Source organism: Vidua chalybeata, chromosome 13, assembly GCF_026979565.1.
Source record: "Vidua chalybeata isolate OUT-0048 chromosome 13, bVidCha1 merged haplotype, whole genome shotgun sequence".
NCBI classification, from domain to species: Eukaryota; Metazoa; Chordata; class Aves; order Passeriformes; family Viduidae; genus Vidua; species Vidua chalybeata.
Window position 1 is genome coordinate 9,845,845 of NC_071542.1, and position 17,996 is coordinate 9,863,840.

The window sequence follows — 17,996 nt, forward strand, 5'->3', positions numbered from 1 at the left end:
GCAGGCCCGGGGTGCTGCCAGCAACTCCCTTGGCTGTGGCGTCGGCTGGACTTGTGCAAGTTGTGCCTGAGACCTTCATTACTCCTCACCTGCAAGTACTGGTTTCTACCTGTCTCAGAGTTACCTTATCAGATGATGCCTAATCATGCTGAAATGAGTGGCAGTTTTGCTATGTAAATCATGTTCTGCAGGCTTCCAGGAAGAACACTGACTTCCTTCACTTACAGCACTGACCCACACTTGTAGCCAACCCTCCTAGAGGGAGGAAAAGTGATACTTTGGTCTAGGTTTTAGGCTTTTGTTCCAGGCCAAGGAGGCCAGTTTGGGTGTTACTGAATCTGCATCCAAGCCTGTGTGTACTTCAGGAGCTAATTAGGTCTTTGCCATTATGGTTTAAGTGTTCTTCCTAGTTTTCAGGATAAAGTATTTTGGTCTAAAACACATTTATCAAAAGCATCAGACACCTCTGACACAATTGGGAGCTGGAGGTGCTCAGAACTTTACCCTGATGAGCCGCAGCTGCTCTCCCCAGCTTTGCTTTTCTGGGGCTGGGGTCAGGACAGGGGTAGGAGTTCCTGCTACCAGAGCTGCTCATGGCCAGGAATTAATGGAGGATCAGTGCCCAGACTATGGAACAAAGGTCACTGTACTGACATTCTCTGCACCAGTCCGTGGACACCTCCACAAATAAATTCAGTATATCCTAGGGCAGTCCCAGTTGGGCATGAGCAGTTTGAATTAATGAAATGCAGCTCTGTTAAAATGGTGGATCCAGAGCACTGCTTAAGTTAAAGCACCTTGCATTCCATCACTGATAGCCCAGCCCTGGCAAGCTTGCAAGGAAAGCATGTCCTGCAGGAGGTTTGCAGAACAGAACAGATTTGACCATAGATGTGAGCTGAATCAGGTGCAGGACTGTCATGTCACCCTTGTAAGAGAAGGTAGTTAACATTCAGTCTCAAAAATTAACTTAAAATAACTATAATTGAGGCAATCACTTACAGTTTGCTTAGCATTTTATTTCCTTTCCTGCTGAAACTATCTGGTGTTCAAGTAAATTTCTGATCACAGGAGAATTTAGCCCTCAAAGTGCTTCTAATCAACCACTAAACACTTGCATCATTAAAAGTCACCCCAGCCATTTTGCAAGTTCTGTCAACTCGTTCTAGAGCAAGAGGGGTGCGCTTGCTGCAACGTTCAAAGCCTGCAAACAACTGAAGTGTAGCTGGCAGTGCCATAAGCCAATTAAGATGAAAGCTGTGATACTCACTGGTAGGGTTTCATCACTTTAATATTAAACTATCTTTTTTTACTTAGGCATAGATCAAGAGGTGTTAATGCAGAATCCTTAAAAGAAGTCAAGTATTATCTTAAAATAACAGACCTGTTATTTGCACTTTCATGCTCAATTAATATCTCAGCTCTAAATATCCTATTTTTTTTTTCCTCAGCGCTGCAGACTTTAAAGTTGTTATAAAAAGTAAGGATGACTGCATACTGCAAGTTTACATTTGGGTGTACGTTTATAGGAGAGAAAGAGTTTTTATTACCTATCCATTCATACAAAATCATGTCTTATGTTTCTGAAAGGGACTACAAGAATTAAGTACCTTTCTTTCATTATAGCCACAAATACTTTCCTGTGTTATTTGATAATTAGCTGAAACAATCTATCACCAAATTCCACAACATGGATTTATCACATCATAGAAAATCTCTAAGATTTGAATGTACTGTAAACCTTTCTGTCAGGCATTGCCTTCAGGAACTCCATTGAAGTCAGACTTCATTAGAAGAAACATGTACTGGAATGACATTTAAAAGAATTATAAATAAAATCACACTTGCATTGATGCTGGCTGTTGTATCCCTGTTTTGGGAGAACTTACCACGCTATAATGCAATTGCATCATTGGAAAACCTATGTATAGATATGACCTAAAATGGGAATCTAATCCCCTGCCTTTCATATCATAAATACTGATACAGATTTTTAAGGCAAATGTTGCATTCTATGTGGAATACTTTCTGGCTTGTAAGCAAATGACTCATCATACACATTTCACACAGTAAGACATTGAAAAAAAAGACCAAGACAAAAAAATAGAGATAGAAAAAAGAATTGTTGGCTCCTCCTTTAGAGTTTGAAGCCCCTGGGCCATGCTGGTCTTATATTTTGACTCAGGTGGTACAAAAAGGCTCCATTTTCATATTTTGATTACTAAAACACCCTTTTGCCTGGTTCCCCCAGAGTGTGGCTCTGCTCTGGAGTTATTTTATTCTAGTCACAGCAGGGATAAGGTGCTATTCTGGGTGAATGTTCTGGTGCATCTGTGGTTGCCAATGTGTACATTTCTACAAGTCTAGGGCGCCCCTGAAGGCAGCCTGTACCACCTTCATATGTTTTCTTTTGAATGTTTTATCTTCTGAAAGGATTGACCTGGTTGACAAAGCGAAACTGAGCAACACTCTCCCTTTCTGTACTCAGCACTCACTGGTGAGCTGTATTCTCTCTGCAGCTGGCTCAAGAAGTTGAACTTCTCCCACCTGGCAGCAGTTACCATCAGCAAGTAAACTCAGGTGCAAATCCTTAACCCCCTTAAGCAGAGTCACTGCCAGTAGGCTTTTTACTTCATGAAGCCCAGAACTTGAACCCTTTTTAGGTAGTGTTTTTTAACTGCTGTTAAAACTGCTGTAGACCACAAGTGATTTGTACATCAAAAAATAATCCCTGAGGCTTCAGTAAACAGGATTTTTAACCTTTCTACGCTGGTCCTTTGCATCCAAAAGAAGGGGGAGAGGTGCTGAACACAAGTAAGCTCCCATTCAGCCTTTATTTGGGTGCAGGTGGAATCTGTGACTTGCTCTAGCCTGGCCAGTAGATCTTTGTTGCTTGAGTGTTCTTCTGGTTGAAGAGCTTCAAGGCACTGCTTTGGCCAAGGGCTCAGTGCCTGAAGCCACAGGGGTGCCCTGTGCCCCTCAGCAGGACTTGTCTCAGGGGCTCACTGGAAGTTGCTGGGTTTTGCACAAGATCAGCTTTGCTCTGCATCAGGGACTGAAGTCTCAGCTGTAGGCCCTGAGAAACTTGTTGAACATCTGTGAACAAGCAGTAGTAAAATATTTTTTGTTCTGGCTTAATTTTTATTATTAGAGTGTTTCATGCTCAAAATTTCAGAAGGTACCATCTGAGAGACACTGGTCAGTGCCTTTGCACTAATTAGTGCCCTCAGGGAGCCATTTGCATGCAGGAAGAAACAGAGGACAGCAGGGATTTCCTGATTTGCCCAAGTCCAGTCAGCTGGGATTGTGGGAAACCGCATCAACATAAATTGACTAGGCTCAGCATATTATTAATCAATTCTGCCTGGCCCCCCATAACATTATGTCCAACTTGTACTTCCAAGCACAGAGGGGATCCTTGGTCTCACCTAACAGCCCAAGTCTGGTGGAGGAGGAAGGTGATGCAGTCATTTACTCAGCTTTTACTATTGCAACCTTTTCCTCCATTCCTTGCCAAACTCTCCACAAGTGAGCTAACTTTTAGGGTGTATCTTTTGTTCTGACCTGTCGTGAACTTGAGCCTGGATTTACTGTACCGCACTCCTGCCTGTGCTTAGCATTTTGAGAAGCATTTATCGTATTAAGAAGATTTTTAAGATTTTTTTTTTTCAGTAAGTAGAAAATATTGCATCAGTCTGGTTTGAAGCCTTTTTATACGTTGCTTCTCCCCAGCTGGCTGAATGCCCTTTCCCTTCCCCCTTCTCTTTTACGTGGCAGTGCACGGAAAGATGATTGATGGAGCGTCACCAGCACGTTGTCAAAGGCTGGAATAGATTAATGGGCAAGAAACACCAGCCTGTTCCCCTTCATGTGTGATTGTTTGAAGGCAGGCTCATATTTTAACAGGAATTATATCCTGCTTCTCTGGATTCCCCCAATCAGGAATTGAAGGATGGGATTTCTATCTGAGATTGAAGGGTGGCAGCCACAAAGAGCCAGTTTATTACTTGGGACAACTGCCTGCTTCCCATCTGACCAACAGCATCTCCCTGAGGCCTGTTTCAGGCAGGTTGCTCACCTCCTTAACAAGGTGGATTTTTGCCACCAGTTAACATTTACACCTCTAGTTCTTTCTCCTTGCAGACACAACTCATTATGGCATAGGCCACGTGGAGCTCTGATCTGTAACCCGATTTTCACCTGAGGGACACTGGTCAGTGTGCCTGTGCTGCAGGGAAGGAGCACATCTGACCCCAAGCAGCTCAGAATCTTTTAAAAGGCCTTTTTGGTGGTTGGCTTGGGCCACAAAGTCAGCCTTGATCTGTGCCTCTATTCCCCAGCTGCAAAACAAGGATAGCAATATGGTAATTTCCAAACATTACACTTGCCATGGATTGTTTTCTAGCTGAAATGCTAGGAATGCAATTTATAAGAGAAATTAATCAAAGACTGGGCAAGGGAAAATAATCAAACTGAGAGTATTCATGTTTTCTGCATTTTCTTGAAGGTAGACATTGCCAGCATTTCGTAATCAGCTATTTCAGGCCTAACAGATATTTCAGCATTGTTATTTGTAGTCCCCAGTAGTGGCCTCCACTAAAAGGTTTGAATGTGGCAGGAATTACGTCTTTCACACCAGTCTATCTGTGTCTACCAGAAGGCTACACCTGGCTGTCATAAACCCCTGCTCCAAGGGCTAGATGGAGCCCATTTTTCTGATTATCCAGGAAACAGCTGTTCTTCCCAGTTTATTCTCTCTTCAGTGGTTCTGATCTCAAGCCTGTGTCCAACCAGATAAAAGCTGCATTTAAGAGCCTCTTGAAGCAGGTGCATTTTCTTTTTGTATGTAGCTGGAAAGCAGAGCTACTGTTAATATTCTTTTAGTAATTTTGCAAACAAAATAATAAAGAATTCTGTACTTGTTGCCTGGCTGGTGAGAAGTGATTACCTGTGGTTTGCTGATCCAGTGCAGCTCTCTGTCTGCTTTTCTGTCTTGTTGTGACAAAGGTCTGTGCTTCATGTCAGTATTTTCTTTGATAGAGATTTGCAGCAGATGATGTTTAGTTAGAAAAGATAGCTGAACATAACTATTCCTGCCCTGTATGTTCTTGGGGCTCATCTCTGGAGTATCCTGAGATGTTTGGGGAACGTGCGTTTGTTTCTGCTCTGGATGCAGCCTCTGGGGAAACGCATTCTCTGGATTTACATTTACAAAACTTTGCATTCTTTTAGGGAGTTCGATACCCTGCCTGAAATTTGAATCTGTTTGAGAGAACTGATACTTTGTTTACCTGGCATTTCAGTTGTTTCCTGTTTGCTTTTGTGACAGTTTGCTGCATATTGGCCATGATAATCATGACCTAAAAACAAGTTACCCTTTGACAATTGTGACCTAAAAACAAAAATAAATTGCCCTTTTTTCTGCAGCCATTTCCTGGAGTCCAGAAGTCAGCATCTGCCTCTGTAAGGCAGGTTACATGGAAGTTTTGTAATTGTCGCCCCAGTCAATTCTTCCCAGATGGAACACTGGAAGGAAAAGGAAACTTCCTATTACATGCCCTTTCTTGGTACAGGTGGAATTTGTACATTTTGCAAGTTGTGAGCAGTTTGAAGCCGGGCCAGGGTCTCTTTGAGTCATGATGTGGGCCACGAGCAGCCTCACCTTCTACGCTGACTGCTCCCAGCCTAAATGTCTGGGAGAGCTTCTTGCTCTTTGGCAATTTGTATTCATTTCTTCTCCAAGAAAACAAGGCTTCAGGGAAGACTTTTACTAAGCACCTTATAGATGTTACTGTGCACCAACTCAACATGCAGTTTATGTGTCTCCTCTTTCTCTTTCACTGGAAAATGAGTGGGCTGGATATTTGGAGCCTGCTTTTCCTTACAAAAAGCCCAAAAAAAAAAAAAATAAAAGAAGAAGATTGTGTAAGCATTAATGATTTGTTATTGTGTCTAGGAGCCACAGTGCTGCAGGACTTTGCTCTAATGGTGCTTTCACAAGAAAGAACTAATTTGACTAACTTTATTAATTCCAGTTTGTTTTAAGTTTGCTCATTAGTAATTTAACGCAAGATGCTTCAGCTGAAGAGGCCATGTCAGGACAAGGAAGAGCAGAGGGAAAGTGCCAGGAATCATTAGTGTTTATTAACCACTGCACTCATCAATCTTGACTAAGAGCACAGCCCATTCGTTCTGGACTGGTGGTCTGAGATACAGAAATATCATTAACAGTGGAAAATGCTTCTTTCCAGGTCAGTCTGCAATGGGCAGGCATCCAGACAACACCCCCACCCCCATCCCCAAATGTTCAGCTGGTCTCCTCACAGTCCAGCCCAAACTGACAGCTCAGCAGCCTCTGGAAGGTGGAAGCCCTGCCCCTAGCCAGCCATAGTATCAATTAATAAATACAGCATTTTCATCCCCCATAAGCATTACTGAAAGGTTAAGTGTTTTTAAGAAGGGTTTTTTAAATTGCTTTTCAAATTATTAAATGATTAATACTTTTGTGCTTTGCTGGATCAGGTCTGGCACTTTGTGTTGGCAACATATTCTTCTCACTGAAAATCTTGAAACATTAAAATGGAAAGGTTTCTCCTTTTTTTCTGTTTTGACAAAGCGTTTAATTACAAATTTCAGCAACTGCAAGGCACTGAGCTGATGACTCAGAGCTCTGACCTGTGAGTTGGGGCTGAATGAATGCATCCAAAAGGTTGGAGGAGGGAATAATACTACATTTGCCAAGTTTCTAATGAGAAATATGACCCCTGCCCAGTCCACTTGCACTCATTAAGGATCACATTTCAGTTTGAAATGTGTTTTCTTGCATCCTACCCAAATTGCAACTTGAGTGGTTACATTCTGCTCACTAAAATATCCCTGTGGTTTAATTGAAGAAGTTATGTTTCCCTTCCCCTCTTAAAGGCTTTGTTGTATAATGTTGTGGTGCTGTCATGATCTGTGCTGTCTGATCTACAGAGCACACACACACAACCCTCAGGTGAAAGCCGCTGAAGCCTTTGACAGTAGGAAATAGAATAAGGGGGAAGTGGCATCTTGGGAAGGTGGTTCAGCATTGCATCCCCATTTGAGTCTCTTGCCACCCTTGTGAAGTGTCTGATAACGCTGTCACACTGCAGGGGCAGGATTTTGCATTGACTTTGCACATGTTTGAGTCACTGCAAAGGCAGAGCATCAGGTGCCTGCTCCTGGGCATCAGGTCTGTGCCAATGGGCACGTTGGACTGAGCACTGTGATGGCACAGCCTGAAAACAAGCAATGTCATTAAAACACAGCATGGATGTTCAGACACATTGTGTGTGTCATGATGTTTTGTGGATGAGATTTAGGTACTTTATGGGAAAAGGGTTTGTGTTGGATGACATTCAGTGATTGAGGGGATGGAAAGAGATTGCAGTTTAATTAAAATTCTAATCCCAAGTTTGACAATTTTTCTTGCCAGGTCAGCAGCCTGTATGTTCTATTTCTGATTCTGTGAATTAAGTGGGCTGACAGTCATCAGCTTCTTCGGAAATGCCTGTAAATCCAGCTAAAAATTAGGAAACATCAATATGTTTCAGAGCAGCTTCGAGCAGGGCTGTGTCACGCAGCAGTTTCCCATCAGTGTCCCCTGCTGCCAGTGCTCAAATCCGAACTAAACCCCTCTTGTGCAGCAGGAAGTGGCGCCGGTGTCCCCTCACGGCTGTGTCCCTGTTGGCAGGTAGTTGAGCAGTGCTGTCACCTGTCCCCAGCCATGAGGCTCCCCGTGCTCTGTGCCTTGGTGACGCTGCTGAGCCTGTCCCGCTGCCGGGCCGTCAGCTTCCCCGAAGACGAGGACCCCATTAACGTCGTGGACTACCACTGTAAGTAATCTGCATAAAGTGCTGCTAAACACCAGGGAAAAAGTTCTGATGTTGATTTTTTTTTCCCTTGCCCCCCCCACTCCAAGAGAAATTTTTAAGAAATCTGATTCCTTTCAAATTGAAATGTGTTTACTGGCTTTGTGTCTTTAATAGAACACTTAATCATTTTCTTAAAAAAGCAATCAGAAATACAGCAATAACTTCAGGAAAAAGAACATTTGCTGACATTAGCCATCTTTTCCTCATTTATATTCAAGACATTACTCAAGGAATTTAGTTTAAACCCTTCTACACCTAGTATATACAGCTAATCAATGCCATATATTGATTCTTTAGCTCTATAATCCTGAGTGATGGTGTAGCCCATTTTTACTTGCAGATTCAAGGCAATATCCAGTATTTAGAGGACGCCCTTCAGGCAATGAATCTCAGCACAGACTGGACTTCCAACTAATGTTGAAAATTCGAGACACACTCTATATCACTGGCAGGTAATTTTCCTTCACTCAGTTTATTAGATTAAAATTCTTTTCTCTTCTGGTTTTGCATTTATGTGTAAAATTAATTTAGAAAAATGTGCAGAATATGATAAAAATTAGAATTGGGGCAGAATTTCCCAGAGAAATATACCATATCTATGGCCAGTGCATGAAAATTGGATTTGAAGGCTGCAGTTACTGTAGTTAAGCTTAAACCAATGATCAAATGCTCTTTTCCCTCTTTTATATTACTGCCCTGCCTGATAAATACCTCTCTTGATCATTCTAAACTCGGACTGACATGTCAGGGCTGTAGGAAGTGAGGATAACACATTTACATATTTACAGCCCAGGTTAGTCCTCAGCAGAATGGGCAGACAGGGATGGTCAGCTGGACACTGCAGGTGCTATCTCAGGACCACACCAATAAAAATCAAAGCCACCCCATGTTACACGTGAACAACCTTCTCCCATTTACATTAAACACAGAAAATCCATAAGCATTTCGTAGAAGTTGTTGGTCAAACATAACATTCTGAAAATAGACTTAGCTTATCAAATAAAGAGGCACAGAATTAATGAATTTACTTCTGTCTTTTTACTTTGCAAACAGGGACCAGGTTTACACTGTAAATTTAAATGAAGTTCCGAAATCAGAAGTTATCCCAAGCAAGGTGAGTAGATGCCCACTGGAAAGAGAGAGGTGTTTTCTTTCGTTTTAATGGGTTGTTTTAAGAATTTGCTGTGACAGGGAATTCAAATGTTCCTTTCTGGTCTGCTTTAACAGAAATTAACATGGAGATCAAAGCAGCAGGACAGAGAGAACTGTGCTATGAAAGGCAAACATAAAGTAAGTTTAGCACATTATATGACACTAGTATTTATTATATACATGAAGTTTGTGATTAATACATCTTACTCTCTTTTCAGGATGAATGTCATAACTTCATTAAAGTCTTTGTTCCAAGAAATGATGAGATGGTGTTTGTCTGTGGAACAAATGCATTTAACCCTATGTGCAGATACTATCGGGTAAGAGTACTGAAGATGTCATTAATCTGTTACTGGTTTTACTTTACTTTACTGGTTATGCCATAATAAATACATCCACTGTGCCTGGAGAGTGCTTCAAGGTGAAATAAAAACAGACAGAAGCCAGTGTGCTGAATTAAGTTTTGTGGAAAGACAGTGTTTTGCTTTTGTGCCAGTGCACAAAATAGAAATGACACTATCACCCATTTCTTTTTCTTCTCTAGTTGAATACATTAGAGTATGATGGGGAGGAAATTAGTGGTTTGGCAAGATGCCCATTTGATGCCAGACAAACCAATGTCGCCCTCTTTGCTGGTAAGAACTTTTACTTGTAATGAGTCTAAATGATTAATGACACCAAAGGAGACAGAGAGCTTTTACAGCAAGCACAAGAAAGCTAAAGGTGTCATGGTGCCCCTGCTCTTAAATTTTTTAAAGAGCCTCCAAAGGATTAGAAGCTGACCTGTTAATAAATAGGTTACAGCAGTCTGGGGAAGTGTGACAGTAAAGAAATGGGGAAAAATACAGGCTAGTCAGAATTTTCTAGATTATTAAAGGCCTCTTAATACCATGTTTTCAACTCCCATTTTAGATGGAAAATTGTATTCGGCAACAGTAGCAGATTTCCTGGCAAGTGATGCTGTTATTTATCGCAGCATGGGGGATGGATCTGCCTTAAGAACAATAAAGTATGACTCCAAATGGATAAAAGGTAATTTGGGGAGTATTTTCCCATACACATGGCAAATGTAATTTCAGTGGCACAGAAGGTTAGGTTATTCACAGTCAGCCTGGTTTACACATATGCTACAATGTCAGCATATATGAGGCTTTCAGAATATTAAAAAGCTGCATAATGAAAAAAAAAAAAAAAAAAAAAACCCAGACAAAATTTTTGTTAAATCCTTCAACAAATGAATTTGCAGTAACAAAATACTTTAGTTGATATACAGTTTCTGTGGGACCTTGTTACAGTCCATTAGCCAATGCTAAAGACTTCAAGTTCATTTAAACTCCAGTGCACCTGTATTTGGACATCCTAAAGTATCTGGAAGACTGGAGCTCAACTTGGCTGGTTTGGACCTGGGGAGGAGCTGCCAAGTCTCACAGTGTCACTGTGGTGTGCCCACTGAGCAGTTCTTTGAAGTAACTTCTCCTTGCTCTTTCTTACAGAACCACACTTCCTCCATGCCATAGAATATGGGAACTATGTTTATTTCTTCTTCAGAGAAATTGCTGTAGAGCACAACACTCTAGGCAAGGTCAGTATCATCACCGTGAGCGTTGAGTCACAGCAGAAGGAGCTCATCCTAAAACAGCATCAGGAACGAGCACAGTTCATAATATGAAGAAGGACCTAGGACAAAGCTTGCACAGTTTTACCACGGTTATAATTTACAGGGATGGGAGAAAAAGAGAACTAGAGCAGTGCATTCTTCAACCAAAAAGCTGTTTCTGTTCTCCAGGCCTCGCTGTTAGTGAGCTTACTACAGGTGTCTTTCAATGTGCTGTTGCCTTAGTGCTGCTGTTGCCTTAACTCTTACGCCAAGTACTGGAAAAGCTGAGGGTGTTTTCATGCTTATTAAAGAAACAAAAGAAAACAACACAAAAGGAGAGCTTCAAAGAAGTTTCTCTAATGTCCCTGGATATTGAATAATTCAGTCATGCCAGTACAGAGTATAATACTCATGCCTCACCATGGAACGATATTCTACAATAAATTATTAAATCCCTTACACATGGTTAATTAAAGTCTTTAAATCTCACTAACAATATGATTTTGAAGGTGAAAAGGGTGGGAGCAAACTGTGGAGATGCATTTGCTTGGTGATACATTAAGATGCCTGTGCACTGCAAGCTGAACACCATTTGCTTTCATCTTCTCTGTGCAGATAAATGGCAGCTTCCTGTTAACAACATTATCTTGGTGTTTTATTAAGAGCTCAGAAACAAGCACTGTTTCCCTTGCATCTCTCAAGCCTCTCTCCCTTCTTCCTTCTTTTTTTCTTTCACAGGCTGTGTATTCCCGTGTGGCACGCATCTGCAAAAATGACATGGGAGGCTCCCAAAGGGTCCTGGAGAAGCACTGGACATCCTTTCTGAAAGCTCGGCTCAACTGCTCAGTTCCTGGGGATTCATTCTTCTACTTTGATGTTCTGCAGTCTATCACAGACATAATAGAAATCAATGGAGTGCCCACCGTTGTGGGTGTATTCACCACACAGCTCAACAGGTAAGAGATGAGCAACCTTTCATCAAAGGCAGGTCTCAGGTTCTCTCTTACACTGAGATTGGTGCCATTGTAATCTGAGTTCTTGAAACTGTTTTTTGAATTTTACAGCATCCCTGGTTCAGCAGTGTGTGCTTTTAGCATGGATGACATTGAGAAAGTCTTCAAAGGGAGATTTAAAGAACAAAAGACTCCTGACTCTGTTTGGACAGCTGTACCTGAAGACAAAGTACCAAAGCCAAGGTAAAAGGTTCTTTCTCGTGATGTCATAACATTGTCCCTGTAAAGAGCTACCTTAAATCAGCTGCACTCTTGAGTGCCTTGCTGGGTAAAACCCAAAGCAGAGCTTGATGCTTCAGCCATAAGGATGCTCATTAACCGGCTGCCTTCTCTCATTAACTAAAATACCAAGAGGAAAACAATATTGTTCTCATTCCAGACCTGGCTGCTGTGCAAAACATGGCCTAGCAGAGGCTTACAAAACCTCCATTGATTTCCCAGACGAAACGCTCTCCTTCATCAAATCTCATCCGTTGATGGACTCAGCTGTTCCCTCAGTCACTGAGGAGCCCTGGTTTACCAAAACACGTGTCAGGTATGACAGTTCAAAAGTAACACCTGTGAAAAGGAAAACAGGACAACTTGCTGTTAATGATGTGCCTTCTGGTCTTGCTAGATACAGATTGACAGCAATTGCTGTAGACCACGCTGCTGGACCATACCAGAACTACACAGTCATATTTGTTGGCTCTGAAGCAGGAGTAGTACTTAAAATCTTGGCAAAGACCAGGCCTTTTTCTTTGAATGACAGCATATTACTGGAAGAGATTGAAGCATATAATCATGCAAAGTAAGTATTACCAGAACATCTAAGCTCTTCATCTAGTCCTTGGTACCTAGCTAAAAAAGATTATGGTAAACTAGCTCATTACAACCAACATCACCACTTGTTTGTCATTTCATCGTGTTCCTCATGTTGAATAACCTGAAAGTATTTGGTCACTTGCCATTTTGCATGGGTTGAATGAACAACCTAATTCCACTCCAGTGACGTCAGTGACACGGTCTAATTCTCCCACAAATACTTCTGAAACGTCAGAAGTACTTGGTGATGTTAAAAAGAAATTATCTGTGCTTATCTTGAGGGTTGCTCAAGAGTGGCTGATAGTGTATAACCTGTATCTGATAATTTAAACTTGCTTATTTCTCGGCACAAAGAATTTGGGAGTGGAAGCATTCCAATTAGACTCTACAGCCATCCAATACAGGATTCCTCCTCTGTTCTCTCATGATACTTATGCTGACTGAGAGAACAAAGAAAATGGATTTGAATTTTTTTTTTCCTACATAGTTCAGTGAACTTCTCACCTAGCTGTTAGCAGGAGCCAGAAGCCAGCATTTGATAGCTCAGAGGTTTGTTTAGCAATGTCTCAGCAAAGAGTAGTAGGTTACATTTATGTATGTGAAAAGTTTCTGTTCTGTAGCTACACAGACAATAAATAGAATGTTTACTGCACAAAGTACTACAGTCACTAACGCAGTGGCCTGCCCTTGTTTTTGCTGACTAGGTGTAATGCAGAAAGCGAGGAGGACAGAAGAGTCATTTCCCTCCAGCTGGACAGAGACCACCATGCTCTGTTCGTGGCATTCTCCAGCTGCATCGTTAGAATTCCCCTGAGTCGGTGTGAGCGTCACGGGTCATGTAAAAAGTACGGCTCCATTCCTGAACCCCCCCTTAAAGCAAGGGCACCAACATTTCCTAGGAAGGAAGTAAAAAATGCATGATTTTCTGGGGTTTTTCTCTTGCAAGGGCATGTATTGCTTCACGGGACCCGTACTGTGGCTGGTTAGACCATGAGGCGTGTGGAAGAGTGACACCAGGCATGCTGTAAGTACTCCTTTTCAAGTTAGCCCAGCATCTCTAAATATGCTTTACACAAGCTCATGCCCTGTGCCTCTTCCCTTGCACACAGTTATTAAATCTCTGGTTTTTTAAAGATTTTTTTCAGTGCACTGTATATGTAAGAGAACAGAATGCTAAGTCTGGCCTAATTCTGGAATCTCTGGGTGAAGAGTGGGAGTTCTCGTGGGGAGTTCTAGATGTGTAGGAGGACAGGCACACCTGTAGGAAGCAGGAGGGCAAGCAATTGCAGCATGCAAACCTGAGCAGCTCCAAGAGGAGAGGACACAGTATCTCCTCCCAGGCATGCTCATGGTCAGGGCACAGGCAATTGCAAATATGAAAGCACTGGATTCACAGTGGGAAGAGCAAGGTTGTGCCTCTGTAGTGGAGCTGGGGTGTTATATATGCATACCAAAGGCATTTTGCACAAATGAAGTCTGTAATATATGGTGCACTAGCAGCTGTATCTTAAAAAGAGGCCTTTGTAGCAGGCCAGTGCAAACATTAACTGGTATAATTGGATGGTTGTATCTAAACCCAAGAGCATGCCCAATGGAGAAGACATGGTATAGTTGTTAGAAAATGGGATTATTTTTCTTCTATTTCCTGGCATAAGCACACAGAGATAGTTTTAAAGCTGGACTATCCTGTACATTTTGTACAATCCTTTGGGCTGTTGTGTATGTTTCCATCTGCTGCTTCCAGGAAAAAAAAAATCTCCATTTGTATCCTTACTAATACTGTTAATTGCAGGTTCTCTTTGTTTGTTTCATACAACCACAGCACTGGAGGATATGTGCAAGATGTCGAATATGGCAACACAGCACAGCTTGGGGACTGCCATGGTAAGGCACAGTCACTGCTGCTCCTTTGGAATGTCTCACCATAGTCTGTGGCCACACCTCACTGTGGATGTTAAATTTCTGATGAGCTTTTCAGTAACATGATGAACACATCACCTGGTGTGACTGTGAATGTTCACAAAGCTGAGCTTTTTAGTCCTGGGTGGCAGTGTTTTTGTCTTTCCTTCACCAGTTTACAGCTATTTGGGGTCTACAGCAAAGTATTGAAGAATTTATTTTTTGTAACCAGTGGTATTTTAGTTTTTATTTTCCATTACTCAGGTTTGAGATCTTTTGCTTTCTTTTTGTTACTTTTTACTGATTACTTGTTCCTTTAATTCTTTTAGAAATTTTGCCTACTACAGCTACACCAGATTACAAAATATTTGGCGACCCAACATCTGGTTAGTTTTTTTTTAATTTTTTTGAATTAATGACCTTTACTTTCCTTCAGTTCAGCATTCTCAGCCCTTTTTTCCCTCCTTTTGCACAGTTGGCAATCCTCCATTTTTGTGCTTTTACTCATGTTCCCACTGATGGTAAAGATAGTCAGACTCTTCTCACTCAGCACTTCACCCTGTGTAGCCGCATGTTAACAGCTCATTATTTATTGAGACATCTTTTATTAAAGAGCCTGATTAACATAGATGACATCTTCACTGCACGAAGTCCACTAAGCTTTACTCTTGATCCCCAGCCATGCGTTTGTGAATGCCCCTCTTGGTCATCTCTAGTCGATGAATGGCAGAACTTCATCATCTTCCTCCTTACCTCTCCTTTTCTCTTTTCCTTCTTTCCCAGCAAGCTTTTAGCACAAATACACATTTTCTAAAATGTGTATTTCTTTATTTTTGAAATGCTTCAAGTAGTTTATGCTAATGGGAAAAAATTTAACATCACGAACTGTGTAGCTGAATGAGAAATTGTGTAGACAAAAGTGGCTTAGAAAAAATGTTGTGCATTGTTGTCAGATGGACTTTTGCATCCTTTTCTCCTCCAGTGATTTTTCTAATAAAGTGTTTACCACCAGCCCCTGGTGTTCAGGGACACCCAGTGCTCTTCTGTTGAACTCAAGAGCAGAACCTGTGTTGACTTCAACAGGAGCAAGACTCAGGCCTTACTTTCCAGTCTTTGCTTTTGGAACTTGGGTCTTTGCTTTCAAACCAAAGGCACATTTCTGACTGACAAATAGGAAAATAATCTATTTGTATGTTAAATTTTTAAGAGTGCAACAAGAACATTATTTGTGGTTTGGTTTCTGACATTTTCACTTCTGTAACTTGACAAGAAGTAACGTTTGAGTCAAATATTTTCCAGATCTATTTACCCACAATGCAAGTTAGACTCACTTAAGGAAACAAAACAAAACTGTCACACAGAAATGCTGCCTGGCTTTATGAGTGTTTATCAACTGAATTTTCGAAGTGATATTTTATGGCACAGATACAATTGAACCTTATTTTCAAGTCCTGAATGCGTGTGCTTTTGAAATACATTTCTCAAGTCTGATCTCGAGCCATAGACTTTCCTGCCTAAACCTACTGGGATGGTGAACACAAAATACTCAAGGGTGCAAATGAGACTGGACTGAAAACCCAATTTTATGAGTTTCCTCCTCTGTGCATTTTCATGTAGGCTGTGGTGGGTCTGTTCAGCAAACATATTACAGAGGAGCCAGAATCTCTGCAGGATTGTTCCTTAGGAGCCATTACAAAATAGGGGTTAAAAACATTCATTTTATCCCCACCTGCAGAAATGGCTCATTCAGCAGTTCCTGGTACACCATAATAGCAGTAATGGAGCTGATCTGGTTTCTCAGGCATAACCTGTCATGAGTGTGCATTGTTCCAAGTAACTTCTTTTCTTTTGAAGATGTTTAAAAGGCAGCCAAGTATGTTGTCTCCAGTGAAGAATATAGCAATTAAGTTGACTAAGTTGTGCTTTTCACCCCCACAGTTGCTTACTTTAACTTTTGCACTGCTTTCACAGTTGACTTCTCTGGCTTTTTGGCTAGCAGCTGTTGAAGTGTAAATGTACTATTTTCATACTTCCAGTTTTGAAGTAATTGAATTTAATCAGCCATCTGTACTTCTGCAGCGTGTAGAGGGGGGGGGGGTCACATTTTGCTCTGACATGTAACTCCCATAAAATACTGTGTCCAGCTATAGCTTAGATGTGCCATGAAACACATTAATAAAAATCTGTTTGCCACCACAGACATGGAGTTCTCCTCAGCTTCCATTACCACAATGGCAAGTATCCCAGTTATATCACCTAAAGTGATTGGTTCCTGGAAACCTAAAGTGACTGGCTCTCGGAAATTTGTAGTTCAAGATGACCCAAACACTTCTGATTATTCTGATCCATTATCAGGTGTCCCAAAGGGTAAGGCCTTACCAGGGAATACATTGCAGCTGAATGGAAACCTGATAGTCTCAGCATTGTCTAAGGCTTAAGTTAAATGTAACAGCTATGATTGTTGGGCTCTATTTTACACCCATTTCCTGTGAATATGCAGACAGTGCAATCATGTTTTTCATACCTACTTATCCCATGGGCAAAGTGCTGCTTAGAGCTTATAATGGGAAACACAGATACTACACTCAGCTTTTTAATCCTGGAGTGGTCCAAAACTCCCATTGAAATCAATGGCAGTTCTGGATACATTAAAAAAATTACTTTCCACACCTCTGTTAAATCTTAAACTGTTTAAGCAGTAACTTAAACACTGGCTTAGACTGTTAGTCCTCATGAATGGTTGCTTATGTTTTGGGTTTTTTTCATTTGGGTTGGGGGTGGTGGCAGTAAAACAGAACACAAAGCAGAGCTCCATGAGATATCCATGTGTTAAATGGGGCCTATCCCAACCTCTGCTTGCCTAGAATATCGTCTTGATCAAGGGTTAGAGTAAAAAAGTGCTCTTTAATTTTCATCCTCTGGATATGAGCATCAGTTTAGAGATGATCTCAGTACATAGTGAGACATCCAGAGGTTTTAAGCTGAACACAAGAAACCTATTCTGCCTGTAGTTCATCTTTCTCTAGATATTCTTTCAGCTAAGTGAGCCTTTGATTAGGCTCTTATGGCAACTGAGACTTTAATTCAATAGGACTACTGCAGTCAACCTCAGGATTGAGAAGCTTCCAATCCCCTAACCAAAGCTTAACACAAGTCTCAGTGCATAGCACAGCAAGGTGACAGACATGTTTGCACAATTCTGTATTTACTGAAAAAATCTCACCAGCCAAAAACCATTTCTGTTTTATTACCATTCACCAAAACATATCAGGTTTCCTATCAGCCATTATGGCCGTGCATTTGTCATTTTAATTTGTTGCAGTTATTTTCTGTTTGCTTTAAGTTTTTATTATCATCTGCTCTTGGTTCTCAGTCACATTTTGTGTCATAGCTATTTAGTGAACTTTACTCATGTTTTCGTTCTGCTTCTGCACAGTGCCATTAAATCCTGTAACCCTGAACATTAACAAGATTCAAAGGCCTTGCCTCTAACAAAAAGTGGCTCTGTTCCTTCCCTCTTGCTCTTTCATTTTAACATCTCTTGGGATAGCAACAGAATTACTTTCATTAAAAACTAACATTGTCTTAGCTGCAAGATGTCTGTGGTTGCTTTAAAAAATCTAAAAAAAAAAA

The 17,996-nt window shown here is 41.2% G+C and overlaps 1 protein-coding gene and 1 long non-coding RNA gene across 10 annotated transcripts in view; one reads left to right on the plus strand and one right to left on the minus strand.

The window, feature by feature from the left end:
* The window catches only part of SEMA6D (semaphorin 6D), a 31,120-nt gene that overhangs the window by 8,597 nt on the left and 4,527 nt on the right, over positions 1–17,996 (plus strand). The window contains exons 2-18 of one of the 7 annotated variants that reach the window (XM_053954470.1): positions 7,718–7,859; positions 8,239–8,350; positions 8,952–9,012; positions 9,126–9,188; positions 9,269–9,370; positions 9,595–9,685; positions 9,963–10,082; positions 10,544–10,632; positions 11,386–11,603; positions 11,712–11,843; positions 12,040–12,195; positions 12,277–12,450; positions 13,169–13,309; positions 13,411–13,488; positions 14,257–14,348; positions 14,693–14,749; positions 16,563–16,730. In XM_053954470.1, coding sequence (XP_053810445.1) covers positions 7,751–7,859; positions 8,239–8,350; positions 8,952–9,012; positions 9,126–9,188; positions 9,269–9,370; positions 9,595–9,685; positions 9,963–10,082; positions 10,544–10,632; positions 11,386–11,603; positions 11,712–11,843; positions 12,040–12,195; positions 12,277–12,450; positions 13,169–13,309; positions 13,411–13,488; positions 14,257–14,348; positions 14,693–14,749; positions 16,563–16,730 — 1,963 coding nt within the window. In that variant the 5' untranslated portion in view covers positions 7,718–7,750. The remainder of the gene's footprint in view (positions 1–7,717; positions 7,860–8,238; positions 8,351–8,951; positions 9,013–9,125; positions 9,189–9,268; positions 9,371–9,594; positions 9,686–9,962; positions 10,083–10,543; positions 10,633–11,385; positions 11,604–11,711; positions 11,844–12,039; positions 12,196–12,276; positions 12,451–13,168; positions 13,310–13,410; positions 13,489–14,256; positions 14,349–14,692; positions 14,750–16,562; positions 16,731–17,996) is intronic. The other 6 variants (XM_053954471.1, XM_053954473.1, XM_053954474.1 and 3 more) reach the window with 6 other exon arrangements.
* The window catches only part of LOC128794523 (uncharacterized), a 28,220-nt gene continuing 22,356 nt past the window's right edge, over positions 12,133–17,996 (minus strand). For all 3 annotated transcript variants that reach the window (XR_008433165.1, XR_008433166.1, XR_008433167.1), the window contains one exon: positions 12,133–12,218. This is a non-coding gene — a long non-coding RNA (uncharacterized LOC128794523). The remainder of the gene's footprint in view (positions 12,219–17,996) is intronic.